General features: G+C 42.3%; 1 protein-coding gene across 1 annotated transcript in view; it reads left to right on the top strand.

Annotated features, from left to right (window-relative positions):
• Nucleotides 1–21,093, top strand: part of Znf704 (zinc finger protein 704) — a 225,821-nt gene that overhangs the window by 172,301 nt on the left and 32,427 nt on the right. The window contains exons 5-7 of the mRNA XM_008826084.2: nucleotides 10,709–10,809; nucleotides 13,693–13,960; nucleotides 17,496–17,600. Of these exons, the coding sequence (XP_008824306.2) occupies nucleotides 10,709–10,809; nucleotides 13,693–13,960; nucleotides 17,496–17,600 (474 nt within the window). The remainder of the gene's footprint in view (nucleotides 1–10,708; nucleotides 10,810–13,692; nucleotides 13,961–17,495; nucleotides 17,601–21,093) is intronic.

The raw sequence follows: 21,093 nt of genomic DNA, 5'->3' as shown, positions 1-21,093 counted from the left end.
ATGTAGGACTGGTAGAAAATGCAGCCTCCAGTTATGCTGCACCTCTATAGGCTTCCCATAATTACTGCCGTCTCCTGTTTTACATTTTTTTTTTTTTTTTTTTTTTTTTTTTTGAGACATGGTTTCCCTCTAGCTCCAGCTAGCCTGGAATTCACTTTATAGACCAGGAGATCCACCTGCCTCCCTGAGTGCTGGAATTAAATACGGGCACCACACCCAACCTACTTGGCATATTTGAATTCATTAATTACTTTGCATTAACCCCACACACATGATAATCTCATTTAATTTGCTTATTTTACAAATTAAAAAAAAAAAGAAGCCCATGATCATAAGGTCACATGTATTCCCAATGAAGAAAAAAACTGGAACTCCCACCAGCTTCAAGGTAATCACTATTTGTGAATTCATCAGTTGAGTAATCCATTTCTTCATTGTTTGGCACTTGCTGAGAACCTAAGTGGACCTGAACCTCCTGACCAACCGGAAAAGAGCTATTGGAACCTCGGCTGGGGGCTGGGGGCTCCCAGGGGACAGGCTGAAGGAGGATGTGTGGCATGGTACACTCACCAGCTCAGAATAATTGGCCCCTATTCATCCCTCTGGGACCTGATCCACTGTACAGAAACTCAGCATCCACCCTCCACCCAAATATGCACATGTACATACTTGCATATACCCCTCAGTCATCATTATTAGATAATATGACCCTGGAGGGCTCAGGTGCGTCAAAATAGTGTGATGCTGCCCAGGCTGCTGTACACTGATGATGTTTGTGTAACTTCTAGACTCTCAACTTTAATTCTATGTATTCCTAAGCATGTCATGTCAAATTTCAAAATCAAGCCCTGGAGCTGAAGGTTACTTTTGGCAGTTATCTTGTCAGTTCTGTGTATCAGTCTAGATTCTGTCAGGAAAATAGAAGCTACTCCATATATCTCAAGTATGAAACCTCATAGGCTTTGGAGTCAAGGATCCGTGGCACAGGCCTGTTAATCCCAACACTCAGGAGGCTAAAACAGGAGGATCTCAAGTTCCAGGCTAGCCTGGGCTACACAGCAAGGTACTAACTCAAAAATGAAATAAAATAAATAATGCTGGGTATGGTGGTGCACACCTTTAATCCTAAAACTTGGGAGGCAGAGGCAGGTGGATCTCTGTGAGATGGAGGCCAGCCTGGTCTACATAGTGAGTTCCAGGTAGGCTGGGGCTAGAGAGAGCTTGTCAAAAAAAATTAATTAAAATAAAATAAAATGAATAAGTAATTGAAGCTAGTGAGCAGAGATGACCAGAGATAAACCTGGTTCAAAGGTCACAACCTATATAGCCCAGCATATTCCATCTCCAAATCAGTTAAAGACTAGAAATTCTCTATAACTCCTTTAACCCACAGCACCAAACTTGATTAAACAGTTTGCTGGAAGCTTCTAGCATCTCACCTTAGGCATTTCTGAGATTCTGAGTGGGCATGCAATTGTCTGGGGTACCTGCCCCTCCTTGGTGCACTGTGATGTTAGATGAGGCAACATAGAAGTTGCAGCCCAGAGCAGGCTGGTGGTTCCCAGCCACGGTAGTGGGTGGTGGGGGTGTTAGCCCCGCTCTACCCTTCCCCATCCTCTCAGCTGCTCTATGCGAAGAGGGCTTTTTTGTGAGACTTGAAGTCAGCTGACATTGATGTTTGTATTAAGCAAAAGTGCTTTCCATTAGGGGTGAATTTTCAGCTGTTGCTGCATGTGTTTGCAGGCAGAACATCTGTTGGAGCCATGAGGAGAGGCCAAGGTTGAACACAGATGGTCCGTTCATACTTGGCTGCTGTGACTTGGCCAGAAGCTTTGCTTGGTTTGGCTTCCTTGGAAGAGCCTGGATCATGTGGCTATTTGGCCGTTGTTTATTTAGCTATTTTTTCATGTTCTCCTCCTCCTGTGACTTGCTCTGCTCTAGCATAACAGCAAGTAGTCTGTTTGTAGACAAAGGACTAGTTTGAACTGGATGTAGTAAGGGGGCCTTGAACAATATTAAATACCATTCGGGGGCCTACGGCCTTGAAGGGAACAACACCCTTGGGCTGTGTCAAGAAAAGCTGCTTAATTTCATTCAAGTTGAGATAATCCTGCCATCATGCCTTTTTGCTCCAAATTTAGTCAAGCAGTATTAGTCAAGTCAATATTTTTTTTTAAAGAAATAAGTTTTTATAGATAAAAATAGGTACTGTGGATGTAGCTGAGTGATGGAGTGCTTGCCTAGCATACACAAGGCCCTTGGGTTCAGTCTTCAGCCCTAGAATTAAAATATAACAGCCAAAAACTAAAAATAGAACAAGTTTAAATTTAGAAACTAACATAAAAATATAATCTTACCCAATACTTCCAGATTTTTATTTAATTATTGCTCCCTCTCTCCCCCAAATAAGGTTATTTGTTCTTTTATAGCCCGTGTTTCCCTTGTATCTGTTGGGTTCTGGCAGAAAACCCTGGCAAACTCAAATGTCCTTAGGAGAGCTTAGTGAAGAAGTCTTACAAAGGTATAGATGGGCGGGGCTGGGGGAGTCAGCAGAAGCAGTGCAGCGTCCCAGGAACTAGCAGTCAGGGAAGCCCACTATCCCACCTGAAGCAGCAGGTGGGGAGAGGGACTTTCGGAGCCTTCGAATTACTAGAACTCTGAAATCTTGACTTAAAGAGAAGTCACCCATCAGAAGTAGCGACTTTGGAGGAGAAATGTAACCAGCTATGGCTGGGCAGAAAGGGAGCCAGAGGAATCAGGACCCTGCTCCTTTCCAGTCTTTTGTGCCCTAGCATCCTGCCAATGCCTCCCATTGGCTGCATCCAATCAGAAGCCCATGTGCAGGGGTCTGGTTGGTGCTACACATTAAGGTTAGTCTCCTGGGGCACTGGACAGGGTACAGAGCAGAGTAGAATGATCTGCAGTGCCAAACAAGGCAAAGCAGGGGCCCTTGAGAGATGGGAGCTTACAAGCTGGGCTTGGAGGTGTACACCTTTAGTCCCAGTACTTAGGAGGCAGGGGCAGGTGGCTCTCTGTGAATTCAAGGACAGCCTCATCTACTTAGTGAGTTCCAGGCCAGAGCTGGGGCTACAGGGAGACCCTGTCTCAAAAAGACAGAGAGAGACAGACAGACAGACAGACAGACAGACTGACTTACAACTTCATTTTTTAGGATATTCAGTATATTTAAGATTAATTTAATCAATTCCCCCATTGCCAACTTCAAGTCTAAAGATCAATGTAATGAAATTTTTTGCATGCATGTTATGGTTTTAATATGAAGTACTTCCCCTCCTCCCCACAAAGAGGCTCATGTGTTGAAGGCTTGGTCTACAGCTGGTAGATATAGTCATTGAGAGGTGACTGGGTCATAAGGCTCTAATCTTCATCATTGAATGAGTCCCTTGATGAACTCAAATAATTGGCATCATTGGTTATTGGTAGAAAGTAGGCAATGAGGCCTCGTTGTAGGAAGTGGGTTGTGAGGGACATGCTTTTGAAGGGTATCTTGGCTTGGGCTTCTTCCTGTCCCCTCTCTGCTTCCTGACCACCACAAAGTGAACCTGCTTGCTCCCTGCCATAATGCTGTGCCTTACCACAACTCAGAACAGACCAATGATCATGAATTGAGACCTCTCAAACCTTGAACTAAAGTAATTCACTCCTTGTTTTCTGTTTGTGTCAGATATTTTGTCATGGTGATAAATAAGTGACATAATTTATTTTTATAGACATTAAGAATTACTTTCCTGGAATGTATCCCTGAAGGGTGAATTAGGTAAACATTATGAAGCTTTTAATCTGTTTGGCCTTTAAACCAAGAGAGGACTGCATAAATAAATCACGAAGGCAAATCTCTGATGATTTGCAATAGTGAACATGTGATATGGAGTTAGAAGGGATGAGGCCTGGAGAGATGGCTCAGAGGTTAAGAGCACTGGCTGCTCTTATAAAGAAACTGGATTCAGATCCCAGCACTCACATGGTGGCTAACAACCATCCTAACTCCAGTTCCAGGGGATCTGATACCCTCTTCTGACCTCAGCAGGCATTGCACAGCATGGGTGCACTTATATGCAGGTAATAGACTCATACACATAAAACAAAAGTAATTAAAAAAATTATTTTATTATTTTTATTTTATGTGTATGCATGTATTGCCTGCATATAGGTAAGTGCACCCATGTCATGCAGTGCCCACAGAGGTTAGAAGAGGTTGTTGGATCCCCTGGGACTGGAGTTATAGACAGTTGTTAGCTGCCATGTGGGTGTTGGGATTCAAACCTGGGTCTTCTGCAAGAACAATCAGTGTTCTTAACTACTGAGCCATCTCTCCAGCCCCAATAAAATATTTTTTTTTTAAAAAGGGGAACAGGTAGGGGAAAAGGTAGAGCTGCTGCTCTAGAGCAGTTTGGGGAGTGCCTCTCCCTCCAAAAGCTGTTTGTGTTCTCACACTATATCTAAGTATATTTCTGGGCCAGTATCTGTAACTATTTTGCAGATCCACAGGAACTTTCCTTAGTTATATCTTTAGAATGTTGTGCTGCACAAAGGCTTTCAGTCATTTATATTGATGACCCAAGCTATCATAAATTAGACAGAAGTAGGGGCTAAAGACATGGCTCTGCAGTAAAGAGCACATGCTCTTTACGAACTTGAGTTTGGTTCCCAGCACGCATATCAGGAGACTCACAACTGCCTGTGATTCCAGCCACCAGGGATGCAATGCCCTGTTCTGGCCTCCATGGGCACACACCACACAGACACACACATGCACATAATAAAAACTGAATCTTTAAATTAAATAGTAGTCTGTTCTGTAACATTTCCTATTTTATCCCGGTGCATTAGATGAGGGCTTCTTAAAGCTTTTACCAATTTCAACCCCTTTTCACCTGAGAAATTTTAACACAACTTTAATATATAGATAGATAAAATAGGTATACAAATCAAATTTTCACTGAGAATGTATCATAAAGAAATGTATTTTAAAGCAATTATTTGGTATACACATAACTTTACCATCTACTAAGACAAAAGCAGGTTTGCATACCAGTGAGATAGATGTGTTTTTGTTTGTTTGTTTGTTTATTTATTTATTTATTTATTTTTGCTCTTTTTGATACAGGGTCTCCCTGTAGCCCCAGCTGACCTTGAACTCACTATGTAGACCAGGCTGGCCTTGAACTCACAGAGATCCACCTGCCTCTGCCTCCCGAGTGCTGGGATTAAAGGCATGCACCACCATGCCCGGCTGGATGTGTTTACTTTATATAAAAAACAAATGTTCGCTGAGTATTTGATACTGCAGAATATAGAGCACCTTCAGTGTTTTTCAGAGTTGATCGCTAATTTTGATTTTATGATTATCAATGCTGAGAATGCTTCCTTGCATAAATACGCAAAGCTATGTTCTAGACCATTTCAGAAATTGTTGGATATTCTATCCTAATCTGAAACCAAAATTCATTAATATTTTTTCATGAAACTTAAACATCACTTTTCAAAATCAAACATTATAGCACAATCTAATCCAAAGGTATACTGAATCTGATACTTACATGCTGAGGAATTGCAGTAGGAAAATATTAAGCCTTTGTTTTATATAATTCAATCATTCGTTTCTAAGGAGCAGAAAGCTTTGTATGTACAATAAAAACACTACAATTCCTAATGTATAATCATCTTGAATCTGAGCTGAGGTGTTCAGGCACATCCATTGTCACTGTGTGGTGTGACAGCATGTGCAGTGAAAAGTGTGCATGCTAAGTATTCAGAACCAAGACTACAGGAAGGACATGCATACACCATGGTAGTGCTGCCAGAAACACCTCAGAATTATTGTATGTTTGATGTGGAATTAATTTCTGGTCACTGTGTGTTCAGAAACCTCTCACTGGGTTAGGAAGGTATCTCAGTCAATAAAGTGCCTTCAGAGACCTCAGTTTAATTTCAAAATCCATGTTGAAAAGCCAGACTCAGTGGCACATGCTCATAACCCCAGTGCTGGGGAGATGGATACAGGCAGATCCCTGGGACCCAGGCAGCCTAGCCTAGTTGCAACTTCCAGTTAGTGAGAGACCTTGCCTCAAAAAATAAGGTGGTTGAAACATGAGAAATAACACCTGAGGTTGTATTCTAGCCTCTACATGCAAGTACAGATATATGCACACACATGTACACACACATGTGTGCCCACCCAGGACCACATGTACAAAAAAGAAATCGCTTAGTGCTGCCAAATTTTTATGATTCTCATATTCAGTTATGTAGGTTGAGACCTACAGCTTAAGAAGATATATTAGACCTTTCTTAGGTAGCTACTGGGGCAAGGTTTGAGAAGGCTGGAAAGAAGGTACACTCTACAGATGAGGACAAAGCTGCCTGTGGTTTAGCCCTTATCATGCAGACATCACCAGGGACCTCCCCTGAAAAGCTCATTTGTAGCCAGGTAAAGCAAGCACACATTAATTGTCCTGAGAAATACTAAATTCTATAGAAGAGTAACCTTTTGGACTAGCATTCTTTGACTACAGATCAACAAGGTAAACTTCATAAAATGCTTAAATAAATTAAGATGTCACAGATGTGGCTCAGCTCTGCAGGCCCCCAAGCATGACTTCCTTAGAATGAATACAAAGAATACTGAGCCAGTCACTGTGGCAGCACTGAGGTGGAACACTGGGCCAAACATCAGGACTCCTACTCTCAGAGAGCAAGGAACACACCATGCTCAGGAATCTTATATCACCAACTAGCTAAGCATAGAGAAGACATTGGTCTGTTCCATCGTCTCTGGGACCTGATACCTCTGTCTGAACTAATGAATGATGGCCAAGGAGATGAGTTCTGCCAATGACATTTATTCTTCCATCATCAGAACCAAGTTTTCCTTTTGATCAGTTTAAAAAGCAAATGCTTGACATGTTCTTATAAAGACAAGAAACAAGCACTCTTACAATGTTTGTTTTGGCACAAAGCTACTGCTGAGATTAGTGTTTCATAAAAGGATCAGCAGTTTAAGACCTTAAAGGATTCCTGGGACAGGGCTGGAGAGATGGCTCAGTGGTTAAGAGGCTGCTCTTGCAGAGGGCCCAGGTTCAATTCCCAGCATCCACATAGCAACTAACAACCATCCTTAACTCCAGTTCCAGGGGATCCGACGCCCTCTTCTAACCTCAGCGGGCATTGCATGACATGGGTGCACTTACATACATGTAGGCAATACACTCATACACATAAAATTAAAACAGTAAATTTAAAATAAAAAGAGTTCCTGTGATACAGAGGGAACTTGGCTTCCTTTTTATAGCTATATTTTATTTATTTTTACTTTATGTGTGTGTTTTGCCTCCCTCATATGTAAGTGAACCCATGAGTGCAGTGCCCATGGAGGCCAGAAGAGGGTATCAGATCCCCTGGAGCTGGAGTTAAGGATGGTTGTTAGCTGCCATGTGGGTGCTGGGAACATCCGTAAGAGCAGCTGGTATTCTTAACTGCTGAGCTATCTCTTTAGCCCTGGAACTTGGCTTTATATCTTGAGCAATATTTTTCATTATTTTATTGAATGAATAAATAATCCAATATAAATGATGGATAAATAATTTTATTCATTATGAAAGGCTTGGTGTAACTAATTGCTATGGACCATCAAATCACTCTGGCTGAATCCCATAGCTCTTGGGAATCTTCTTTGCCATCATGAAGATGGAAACATGTTCTGTCTCTTCCTTTCCCACTGTCTTAGGGCAACTATCTCATCTTCCTGTGGCCTCCTCAAACCTCACACACAGCTCTCCCTTTCCTTTATTCTTTTCAATTTCTTAGCAATAAAAATAGTTAATAAAGAGACAGGCACTCCTGGGGGCTGGAATGGGCTAGTAAGCTTAGAGAAGGCATGTTCTCAAAAAGTGCCTTGACACAGTGAGTTTTGATCCTTTCTAGGTCATCTACATAGCACCTACCTTCTCCCAAATTTGTATTTGGCCTGTCTTGACCCTGAACTTTGACCTGTCTTCCTACTTTTCCTTCCTTACCCTCAACTTTGACCTCTTCCTGCCTCATGGATGCATCCTATGCATCCAGGAATGTCTTTTTCTCCTGCACCAAGTTCGCAAACTGAGTCTATATCCATTGTCTGGTTTCCCTCATGTTCCCACAGAGGACTGCGCCTTATCACCCAGGGCCACCCTCCTCCTGTGCCATAGACACCAGTCCTTACCCTCCTTTCATCTTTTGTAGAACTCTCCAGAGAGCTACCCACATCAGTACTACACCACCTCTTTGTCTTTGCATTCATCCACATGAAAACAAACATTGGTGGCTTTCACCTCAACAATCCCCTCCTTAACCACTCATAGGTCCACAGCATTTCTCTCCATGGCCTCAGATCCCCCATTCATGTTAGTCTGATCACTGCACCCTCTATGAAACCTGCTGCTGGATGCAGCACCAGTAGCCCCTATACAGAATCCTAGACGCATGTCCCAATCCTTGGGAGGTGCTGTTAGTCATATATTCCTTCCTGAAGCACTTTGTTCCACTTGTGTTTTTTTCCACCCACTGGCCTAATTGCTCTTCTCTCAGACTGCTGCTTCTCAGCCTCCCCCCAAATCCCTGATGCAGCACCGTTTTCAATATTCCTGCCCCCTCCTGCTGCAGTGTTCCCCAGAGGAACATTAACCTGGCTTGGGTTTCCACCTAGCCCTGACTTTCCTAAGTTTCGGGCTTACATATTTAGCATCCTACTCCTGGCCTCCCCTTAATATATAATAGAAATCTCATATTCAAAATAAAGCCACAGTACACTCACTTTGTGAGGGTACATGTGTGCCATGGTATGCATGTGGGGGTCAGAGGAATAAGCTTTCTCTTTCCACTATGTGGGACCCAGGGATCAAGCTCAGGTCCCTAGAATTAGGTGGGCAAGTGCCTTCATCTGCTGAGCCATTTCCATAACATAGATGTCATCTCCTAAAACAGATGTCATCTTTAATACCGTCCCTCTGATCATTCCTCACTTTCAACCCAACATTGCAGCTGTTCGATCTGCCTCCAAAATACATCTTGAGCATGCCCACTTTTCTCCACGGTCAGGACTCAGGTCTTCTAAGCCACCCTCTGTTCCAGCTTCAGAAACGCCACTATGATGAACTTATATGCTCTTTCCCCCAAAAGAGAGTATATCTTTAACCCTAAATTATATAGTGTCACTTTCCTCCTTCAGAACATTTTCTTCTAGAATAAAATCCAGACTCAAAATTGGGGATGTAGTTCAGTTGGTAGAGTGTTTGTGCAAATCCTTGAGTTAAGTATGGTGACCACCCCTCTACTCCCAGCACTTGGGAGGTGGATGCAAGATAATCAGAAGTTGAAGGTCATCCTCAACTACATAGCAAGTTTGAGGCCAGCCTGGATATATAAGATCTTGAAAGAGAGGGTGGAGGGGAAGAGAGGGAAAGAGAAAGGGAAAAGAAAGGGAAGGGAAGGGAAGAGAAGTTTAGGTTGTTTCCTATCTTCAAACCTTGGAAGACTCTAGGTCTTAGTATGCCTGACTCCTACCTGTCAGGTCCCAGCTCAGTCACCTGCTTAAAGCCTTGGACTGCATCTGACCCAGTCCTGGTGTTTTATAAAATGTCACTTCCCGCTGGGCATGGTGATGCACGCCTGTAGTCCCAGCACTTGGGAGGCAGAAGCAGGCGGATCTCTCTGAGTTCAAGGCCAGCCTGGTCTGCATCATGAGTTCCAGGACAGCTTGGGTTACAGGGAAACCCTGTCTCAAAAAGACGAAAAAAAAAAAAAAAAAAAAAAAGTCACTTCCCCACTAGAGTGACATTTCTTTGAAAATAGCCTGTTTTTTTGCTCTCTGTCCCAACCACCTGGACTATCCCTTGCCAAATAGATACTTAGTTTGATAAATGATAGGATACCAACAGTAAAAAGTTACAGATGACTCAATGTGTTTTCATGAACTGAGGCTTCATATCCAGGTTGTGGAGATGGCTCAGCAGGTAAAGACACTTGCCCACCTGAGCCTGGGGGCCTGTGTTTGATCCCCAGGACCCATATGGTAGAAGGAGAAAACCAACTTCTCTGATCTCAACTCTCATACTCTGGCATGCGCACATGTGTGTAACTGTGAGAGTAACTGCTACCATTCCTACTTTGTGGACAAGAGAAACAAGGCCACCTGGTACCCTCAGTCACATACCAGACTACTTTTGGAATGCCTGGACCCTTACTGAGGAGCACTGTGTGATTATATACTGGCAGGAAGACTGACCACCCAAGCAAATTCCAGCATTGCCCGTTGCTACTTCACCTACTGAAGCTCTCTGTGCAGCTGTAATATAAAAGCTAATAGTAGCACCCTTATTTGGTGGTTAAATGAGATAAATACTTAGGACAGCATCTTATCCCTACTAAGTGCTTAGCGAATATTAACCACTCTCAGTGTGGCCTCAGTGCCACTGTGAATACCTCTGTGAATGTGATCTGAAATGTCCCAGCAGAGCTCAGTTTTCACAAAGAATTTGGAAAGGGTTTGAGCTTACCAAGTTCCTGGGAAGGCCCTAGACTGGTGAGCTGAGTTATGAAGAGCTTGGGGAGCCATTACTTTTCTTTGAAGGAAACAATGGGTGGAGGTGACAATAGAATCAGTACAATGGGTTTGCTTGCATTATGATGTAGTTTTTTCTCCTCTTCATAGAACTCCATGAAGGTGATGTTCAAATGCCTCTGGAAAAACTGTGGAAAGGTGTTGAACACGGCAGCGGGTATCCAGAAGCACATCCGGGCCATTCATCTCGGGTAAGGCAGCACACCCTTCCCTGGGGGTAGCCTTTATCAGCGCAGCCCCAGGCACCTCAGCTCTCAGAGATTGCACTCTATGTTGTAATTTAGGAGCTGCCTCCTCTTGATCCCCAGAGAAGGCTTCTACTGACAATTAGCCACTATATCACAGGACTGTAGCGCATCCCTGAACTACTCACCTTAGGCAAATCCTTTCTCTGAGTCCCAGTTCCCTCTGAAAATGGCTTTCAAGACAGTTCTACAGGGTCGTGTGTGAGGGCCAAAGATAAACTGTGCAGGAGACATATTTTAGTTTGCTTTCTATTGCTGTGAAAACACTGACCAAAACCAACTTGGGGAGGAAAGGATTTAGTTGGATTACAGCTTAAAATCCATCATCAAGAGAAACTAAGGCCTGAATTCAAGATAGGAGCCTGGAGGCAGGAACTGAAACCGAGACCATGGAGGAGTGCTGCTTACTGGCTTTCTCCCCCTGGCTTGCTCAGCTATTTTTCTTATATAGCCCAGACCCACCTGCCTAGGGATGGCACTGCCCACAGTGGGCTGGCCTTCCTATATCAATTAGCAATCAAGAAAATGCCTACACACATGCCCATGGGCCCATCTGATGGAAGAAATTCCTCAAGTGACATTTCCTCTTTCCCAGGTGACTAGTTTGTATCAAGTTGACAAAAACTAACTAGCACAAGACACAAAGTCTAAAGCACAACCACAGAGGCTACTGGACTGGGAATTGTAGATGTACTTCAAGGGGTCCTTGAACCCTTTGATGCTGTCTTTTTTCCCCCAATTGGACAGTGTTTATAACTGTGAGCCTCAGAGACCTATATTACCCCTAAAGGGTTTAAGATTCAATCCTCAGAGTGCTTTAAAAAAAAGATGTTAATCATCACACTAATCCATGCTGCTGTTCCTCCTCTAATGAGGCCTGACTCAATCTTCTGTTGCTCTAATGATCACTGATTTGTTTGTTTATAATTGTTTCAGTTTTTGAGACAAAATCTCACTATGCAGCCCCAGCTGCCCTGAAACTTGCTATATAGACCAGACTAGCCTCAAACTCATAGAGATCTACCTGCTTCTCCCTCCCAAAAAGACAAAAAAAAAAAAAAAAGTACACACCTTTTCTCTTCAGTGTCACATAGTTCTTATACACCAGGGACCAATCCTCATCTGTCCCCCTGGAGGATACATGATCTCCCTCAGGTCTGTGTGTCTATTAGTAGCACTTGGCAACCGGCAGCAACTCAGCCTGTGACTGAAAAGGAAGTGGGGACAGGAGTAGAACAGGCCCTTAGTCTTTGTTCCTCTTTGTGAGGTCTTCGGTGGTATGCTTGTCAGAAAGCCAAGCTCCACCAGACCTGATATGGTACAAAGACACATCCCCAGATGCCAAAGCCCAAGAGCTGAGGGAAAATGGAGTGAGGCTGGCGGAAGCCACTGATTGACCAAGCAGAAAGGCCTGGGGGACGGACACTTTACTTTAGCTTTATGTTGGAATTGTTTGTAGGGAAATAAATTTGTTCTGAGTCAGTGATCTCTGGCTGCCATCAAATGTGCCCATGGAGTGAAGTTGCCCCTGGCCTCTCTCTGCCATTCCAGAGAATCAGGTGTCTGATAAGTCTTTCTTGGGAAATGAACAAGTCTAGGTCATGACAGCTATTTTAGTTTGCTCAAACTTTCTGTGAGAAAGTGCAGTTTTCTTCCACTCGGGGAAACTTTAAAGCACATGGGAAGATAGTATTCTGGTGAGAGTGGAAGGTGAGGCCTTCAGCATAGTCCTTATCCTTATTTACTAAACACTCAGGACTGCTTCCTGTATGCAGTGCATTAATGGGCCCTCTGTTTACTTACTTCACCCTCACAATAATGAAGTTTTCTTGAAATCGTGTGTTATATTAAGACACTGAGGCATGAGGCTGTGTTCAGACTGCCAGAATCACACCCACTTAGCATCAGTCACAGTCCAAACCCGAGAACTATACTCCAGAATGCATGACCTCAGCCACCAGGCTCTGTGCAGTCCCCAAAGTCCCAGCATTCCAGTGTCTGCTTTCAGATCACTTCATCTGAACATCCTGTGAAAAAATCAGCACCTCTCCAGTCACTTGCTAAGGACACTCATATTGCATAATCTTTTTTCTAGGATTTAATAACATCTCATATACTAGATATCTGTCAGGAATTTCTCGTTTATCTTACCCACTAGACTATAAAAATCTCATCAAGGCAGAGTCTATGTTTTGTTCACTATTAGGAGACACAATATTCTAGATAAAATAGAAGTTCAATAAATTATTCTTAGATTAAATAGCTGACTGGCTAGATAGGTGGGTGGACAAATAGGTGGTAGGTAGACTCCTTTAGGAAGTCTTACTCCATTTGCTGTTGGCAATGACATAATACCTCACATCAATTAATTTATAAAGAATGAAAATGTATTTGGCTCTTAGTTCTGGCTGCTGAGAGTTCACAACCATGGTACAGACATCTGCTTAGCATCTGGTGAGGGTCTCCTCGCTGCATCAGAACCTGACGTGGTCAGACTGAGCAAGTCCACTAGCTTCTTTTCCTCTCCTTACAAAGCCACTAATGCCATTTTGGGGCCCCATCCTCTAGACCCCTTCTAATTCTGATTAGAAAATAATCAAAATTAGGAAATAATCAGTAAATACCATTAACATCAGAATTTGGAGACTAAGTTTCTTACAAACAACCTTTTAGAAGAGACACATTTAAATCATAGTAGAAGCTGATAAAGATTCCATCAAAGTGGCTAGCTGAATATTTCAGGGTAAATACGAGGTTGCCCAGCAGGCAGAGAGGAGAGGCAAGAGGGCAGATTGCTGAGCATTTCTGCTTTGCTCTCTCCTGCAATAGGCGAGTTGGAGAATCTGACTACAGTGATGGAGAAGAGGACTTCTATTACACGGAGATCAAGCTCAACACGGACTCAGTGGTGGATGGCCTGAGCAGCCTGGCCCCAGTTTCACCCTCCCAGTCCCTGGCTTCACCTCCTACGTTCCCCATCCCAGACTCCAGCCGAACAGAAACTCCTTGTGCCAAAACAGACACTAAGCTGATGACACCACTGAGCCGCTCAGCTCCCACCACCCTCTACCTCGTGCACACCGACCATGCTTACCAGGTGACTTTCCAGGAACCCTGACCCTGAGCGGTAGTCATCTGACTGGGGACTGTAAGATAGCTGAATAGAAAACAGCACCACACAGGGCAACCCAGTAACTCAGCTTTACTTTTCCTCCTCTTAGTCATGATCTTAAACCACACCTGATAGCTTATGCCTATAATCCCAGCACTTGGGAAGCAGAGGCAGGAGAATGTCTATGAATTTAAGGCCAGCCTGGTTTACATAGCAAGTTCCAGGCCTGGCAGGGCTATACAATGAGACCCTGTAAAAACCAGAATCTCAGGGCTGGAGAAATGGCTTTGTGGTTAAGAGTACTGGGTGTTCTTGCAGAAGACCTGGGTTTGAATCCCAGAACCCACATAGCAGCTAACAACTAACTGTCCATAACACCAGTTTCAGGGCATCTGATGCCCTCTTCTGTTCTACATAGGTATTGCATGACACAGGTGCACTTACATGCATGCAGTACATGCATATACATAAAATAAAAGTAATAAATAAAATATTTTTTAAAGAAGGAACAGAATCTCCCTCTAAGTGGAGACAAGCCCCTGTGCCTCCCTTAAGGGTTATTCTTGTGGGGCAATTCAGGGACCTGGCTAGGGGACCACATTCCTAGAGAACAGGTTAACCTTAACATAATATGGTTTTTCTTCTCAGAATTCTCCCTATAGTGCAGTTTCTGTGAGCCACCATGAGGTTTTGTTGGGCCTTTCTGCCTTTTCCTTTTGGATGTTGGCCAGAACCTAAGTATGATTTTAAGCTCTTTTACAAATGCCTTGGGCTTCTTCATTCATTTTCTAATGCTTCCCTCCCCACTCTGCCTGCCTGTCCCAAGTGGCTGACCCTAGGCAGTCTTATCTCAACAACATGACTTTTGTTCCTTCTCTTCTCCTTTCTCCTCCTCCCTTCCAGGCAGCTGAGAAAGTCACAGCTTACCTGCCCTGGGGTTTTCCTTTTAAACTCTAATTGTCCTGGAGCTTCTGTTTAAGTTCATTCTTGATTCCTTTTATTAATGAGACCAAGAACCCCAAGAGGAGACTCCAGTTCCTAGGTATCATGTGATGGCTCTGCTGGGACTCTCCAAGATTCCTGCCTTTTAGTTGTTTAATTGGTAGAGAAAACAAGCCTGTTCCTGAGGCCTCTAGATGGTATCAACCCTGTCTCAAAAAAAAAAAAGAAAACTCTCCTATGCATATTTGTAATTGTATTCTCCTGCCCATTTTTCAAAAGCTTTCCAAATAACTGTATCCTATCCAATTAAATTGAAATGGTTATTTTAATCATTTTCTGATAATTATGTATCTACATTTTTATCTATGGTAGTTCTCTACCATCTTTATAACTACTTCTGAGCTGGGCATGGTGTTGCATGCCCGGAATCCAAGCACTTCGGAGGTGGAGGCAGCCCCGGCCACTTGAAATCCTTTCTCAAAAAAGCAAAAGCCAGACCAGCCTCAGCAGTGTAGTAAGTTTGAGGCCATTCTGGGTCTCAAACAAAAACAAGAAAAAATGAAAAACAAACAGAAACACTACTATGAACATCTCCCTAGTGTAGCTTCTTTTTTTAATTCTCAGAAATGTAATTCTTGAGTCTTCTGGAACATGAATGAACGGTTTCTGATTCTTCCTGTGCATTGCCAAAATACTCCCAATTGTGCCAGGTAAAAATCTACTGTAACTAGCCAAAATATTTCCAATTTGAAAGGCAGGCCTGGAGAGGAGAAACTCAGCCACTTAATTTAGCAAACTTGAGCTGAAGAACAGTGGAATAGAGCTAATGATTAGAGTGACAAAATAACTTTCATTCATGAGTCTTGTTATGTTGATCAAAAAAATGATCCTTTGTTCCTTTGTTCTTACTTGTTAGGAGTCATGGGTATAAACCAACGTAACTAAGTCATTTTTCTCATCCATATGAGAGTGTTGTAATACATACATATACCATATATGGCCCTTCCCAGAACAATATCCATAATACTGGAACTTTTCTCTTTCTAGATACTATAAATATTCAGTATTACTAGAAATGTAGCAAAGGGAAAAAACAGAAAAACAAAAAAACTCATCTCTAGTCCTAGTGAGCCTCTGGGTAATATTTTTTATATCCTTCAACACTTTTTTTTTTTTTTTGGTCTTTTTGAGACAGGGTCTCTCTGTAGCCCCAACTGGCCTGGAACTCACTGTGTAGACCAAGCTGGTCTTTAACTCACAGAGATCTGCCTGCCTCTGCTTCCCAAGTGCTGGGATTAAAAGTATGTACCACCACATTTGGCACAAGTATACTTTTAAAATATATTTTTTTTAATTTTGTGTGTATGAGTGTACTGCCTGCATGTATGTAAGTGCACCTGTGCCGTGTAGTGCCCATGAAGGCCACAGGAGGGCGTTGGATCCCCTGTAACTGGAGGGAGTTATGGACAGTTGTTAGCTGCCATGCAGAGGACCTGGGTTTGATTCCAGCACCCACATGGTGACTAACAACTCCCATAACTCCAGTTACAGGGGGATCCAACGCCTTCTTGTGTCCTTCGTGGGCACTGCACAGCACTGGTGCACTTACATACATGCAGGCAGTACACTCATACCCATAAAATAATAATAATAATAAATTTTAAAAAGACATCTATGGTGGCCCTGCTTTTACTCTGCTTTTTTTTTTTCTACATGATATATCATGAGCATGTCCCTTTTTCATGAATCTTCAACAATAGCATCTTTACTACCTCTTCAGGTATCATGATGTTGTTACCTATTCTCTTATTACTAGACATTGGTATGTTTCTTTTTTAAAATTTTTTTAAAGCAGGCATTTATTATCTGATTGTTTTTAAATTTTTTATTACATTTTTATTTATTTTGTGTGTGTGTGTGTGTATGTGTGTGTGTGTGTGTGTACATGTGCATGGACACACACATGCCACTGTGTGCAAGACGAGGTCAGAAGACAACTTTCAGGGGTTGGTTCTCTCCTTCCACCATATGAGTCTCAGGGATCAAACTCAGGTCATCAGGCTTGTCCAGAGGTGCCTTTACCTGCTAAACCATCTTGCTAGCCCATTTTTTTTAACATGTCTATACAATAGACATCCTTGTATCCATTACCCTAGAACTAATCCTTAAAAGTGAAATAGCTAGTGTGCAGAATGCTGAGAATTTCAGTGCACATCATTAAAGTACACCTCCAAAATATTTCAGCTTACATTTCCCATTTCCTAATTTATTGTCAAAATACTTATTTCCCAGTTTGGTAATGAAGAATTACTTACGGATATCCAACAGTGGGTATGTGTGATTAAATTTCAGAATTGACAACTAAAAGCCATCTCCTTCTATACCTTAGGAAGATTGTTTCTATGTGTATAAAAAGCTCATTTCTCGCTACTTACTTTGACCTTGTTTAATGTCTGTCTATTACTGTGAGTTATTAGTACAACTGTCTGTTCCTGAGGCCCAGCGTTGGTAATGATAGCTCAAGACTCTGAGGAAAATCGTTCTTTCTTAACAGTTTTCTCTGTTTCCTGTTTAATAGGCCACACCCCCAGTGACCATTCCAGGATCGGCCAAGTTCACCCCCAATGGCAGCAGCTTCAGCATTTCTTGGCAGTCTCCTCCAGTCACTTTCACAGGCATTCCAGTAAGTAGACAGACAAAGCAGCCAGCAAGGTGGGCTGGGCCAAATGTAAATTTAGAGAACAGACTGCAGAAGCAGAAAGAAAAAGATAAGTCAGTTCCCAAAAGCAATACTACATTTCATACCTTTCCTTTTTAAAATTTTTTTGAGAATTATATATATATAAATTGTTTTCACCCTTCTGTTCCTCAAAATCCTCCCACGCGCCCCCTACTCCTCTCAGTATCCTGACTTCTTTATTATTGGTGTGTGTGTGTGTGTGTGTGTGTGTGTGTGTGTGTGTGTGTGTGTGTGTGAATAAACAACCTCCTGAGTATATTTAGTGGTGCTATTATATACATGTGTTTAGGGCCTTCCACTTGGGATTGGATAACTTATAAAGGAGCCATCCCTGGAGAAAACTGATTCTTCCTCTCTCAACAGCCTGTAGTTCTCCATCTAGATGTGCAAGCTTGTGAAACATCCCCCACCCACATTGTCATGTCAATTGGTGCTATCATTATGTAGATCTTGTGTGGGCAACCATATTGTTGCAACTTCATGGGTACAGCTTCCTTGTTGTTGTCTAGAAGACACTATCTAGTAGCAGGCATCCTGGTCCTCTGGTTCTTACAGTCTTTCTGCCCACTCTTCTGCAATGTCCCCTGAGCCTTCGGTGTAGAGATTGCATTTTAGATGTATCCCACCATCACTTATTCTCTGCATTTTGACTAGTAGTAGCTCTCTTGTAATCATCTCCATCTGTTGCAAAAAGAAGCTGCCTTGATGAAGGGTGAGAACTACACTTATCTGTGGGCTTAAGAATTCGTTTGGAGGTGCTGGAGAGATGGCTCAGCAGTTAAGAGAACTGATTGCTCTTGCAGAGGACCTGGGTTCAACTCCCAGCACCCACATGGTGGCTACGAACCGTCTTTAACTCCAGTTCCAGGGGAATCCGAAGCCCTCTTCTGACCTCCGTGGCATTGTACAACATGGGTGTACTCACATACTTGCAGGCAATACAATCATACACATAAAATAAATAAATAAAAAATAAACGTAATAATAAAATTTTTTGTCATCTAAAAACATTTTATTAAAAACATTTTATACTTAATAATGTATATTTGTGTTTCATTAAGTCCATCTATTTTTACTTTGTAGGGTACATACCACTTTACGCCAGACTGGAAACTGAATGAAATTTAGCCAGTTCTTTTGAACTAAAGATTCTTAATATACAACATCTTAAAAGGGACAATCATTTACAAAAGAACAGAAAGTCTCCTTACGAAGAGTTCTCTGATCTACATAACATCAGACTCTTTGCTTTGTAACCAGAAAATTGTTTATATGCGTGCAGTTCTTCCCAACTGATGTGATGTTTTTTGTGTGACCCTGAAGCTATGAAAAGTGCCACAATTCGAAATTCTCAGAGACGTTGGTTCTTTTTAATCTTTCATTTCAGCATTTGAGCTCATCTTTCTTACTTACATATACAAGCAACCCATGGCATATAAGCATTTGTGCTGTTTCATGAAAACCACAGCAAGAAATTCAAATGTTGATTGGCATGGTAGACTACAGTACCTGTAGGATTGCGTAGGCTCCTGAACATATGAACCCCACGACAAGAAGTGATTGACTTTTTTTTTTTTGCTTTGAAAAATTATTATTTTTTTATCATTATACTTTTTTAAATTTTTAATAACTATATGATTGGAAGCTTTTCACTACAGCTTTAACATATTCAGTAACACACTCCAGAGCAACAGTACATCTCTTTCACAAGTCGGTGCAAGTTTCTAGGTTCACGGTTGAATTAATACAGTTATACATTATTGAACTCAGTATAAGCCCTGTAAGACATTAAAATTGAATGAGTTTTTAACCTTTAAAAAAGATCTACATTTCATTTTAGAATATATTGTTCCTTGCAGACAGACTCATTGTCTTTGCTACTAACACTGAGATGTTGGCGCTTGCATCTCTAATCTGTATGTATCTGATTATTACTAGACATAATCGGTTACACTTGGATCCTTGGCGCCTGTGTATGTCTATAAAGTCAACGGGCAGATTTCAATGGTATTGTTTATCACCTCTACTAACTAGCATGACATAAATTCCCATGCTTCTTCCTCAAATATAATGCATTTTTTAAAAATTTGTTGACTTTTTTTTGTGTGTATATATATCACACAGAACATCCCAAACCATCTCATTCAACTGTACACCCATTTCCCAGATAGCACCCTCCCATAGCCTCCCTCCCCCTACTAGAGCCCTTATACTCTGATATCCCTGCTACTGTCTGCTGTGTTGTCGGCACCCCCAGCCATTCCCCACTACTTGCCCTTCTGGTGAATCTAGTCAGCCTATCTAGAGGTCTTTGTTTTAGGAGGGTCAGCTGTTCCTCATCTAGCAGTAATCAGTTGTCAATATTCCTTTAGATAACATTGGGGTCTGCTGTTCATTTTTCCAGTTCTATCCTGGGTTAATATCTGAGAGTCCCTTGAGCCACCCTGGCCAACAACTCAAAAGAAGGTATCACCTGTCTGGCATTGTTGCTTGTTATGTAGCCTTTAGCTATGCATATGAACTCTTAAGAAGTTATATTGGCCCCTTTTATACTTTCCTTTTGGGTGTTTAAGGCCATACAGTTGGTCCAGATAAACCAATTTATTTGTACTCTTAAGGTCATTAGAGGATCTGTTCCTCAGGGGTCACGTGGGCTTGGGAGGAGCCCCTGGCTCCTTTCTTTTACCAGTTCCACCTATGTGAAGGTAAGTCAAACGTCCTGCTCGACCATGGTTGGCTTTGCTTGGAAGCATGGAGGAAATGATTCCTCTATTTGACCCTCCTCTTTGTAGACTGGACACTGGTTCAAGTCCATCTTGTGGGGTCTCCTTGGCCTCCTTGATCAAGAGGACAGGTGACCCACCACCATTATAGGACATTTTGAGAGATGCTCATAGTCCCCTGGAACTAGTCGACCTAGGAGGGCAAGGAGCAAAAACTGTCCTTTATGTCCCTCTGACCAAATTATTATAGGCCTCAAAGTATGTCTGTTAAACACCCAAGAAGGTTAGTTCCACCAGTCTGGTACTTTTAATTACTGTGTGTCATATAGATAAATCTTGGGCAAAGACCAATTGTTCTCAGATAAACGTTACCTAGACGTATATTTCTTGATCTGCTATGTATAGTTTATCAGTAGGTTGTAGGAGTAATATGGTCCCCTCTGGTTTTCAAAACTAGCTAGGCATTGTTTATCTCTTGCATTGTCTTACCCCTCCATCGTGGTTTTCCCACTTATGGTGCCCCCATTGCCCCCCTTTCTCCCTTACTAATACCCTCCTCCTATGGTCCTACCTCTCTTGAGCCCCTTCTTTCCCTCTATCCCCTAGGTTCCTTGTATACCCTTCCCCCCTCCTTAAACTAACCCAATTTTTATCCATATCTCCCTTATTAAGGCCTGTTTCCTACTGTTCTTCTCTTTCAGGTTCTTTTTTCT

Source organism: Nannospalax galili, unplaced genomic scaffold (assembly GCF_000622305.1).
Source record: "Nannospalax galili isolate Female #2095 unplaced genomic scaffold, S.galili_v1.0 scaffold829, whole genome shotgun sequence".
Taxonomy (NCBI): Eukaryota; Metazoa; Chordata; class Mammalia; order Rodentia; family Spalacidae; genus Nannospalax; species Nannospalax galili.
Note: the sequence above shows the minus strand (reverse complement) of the source record. Positions and strands in the feature narration are given on the sequence as shown.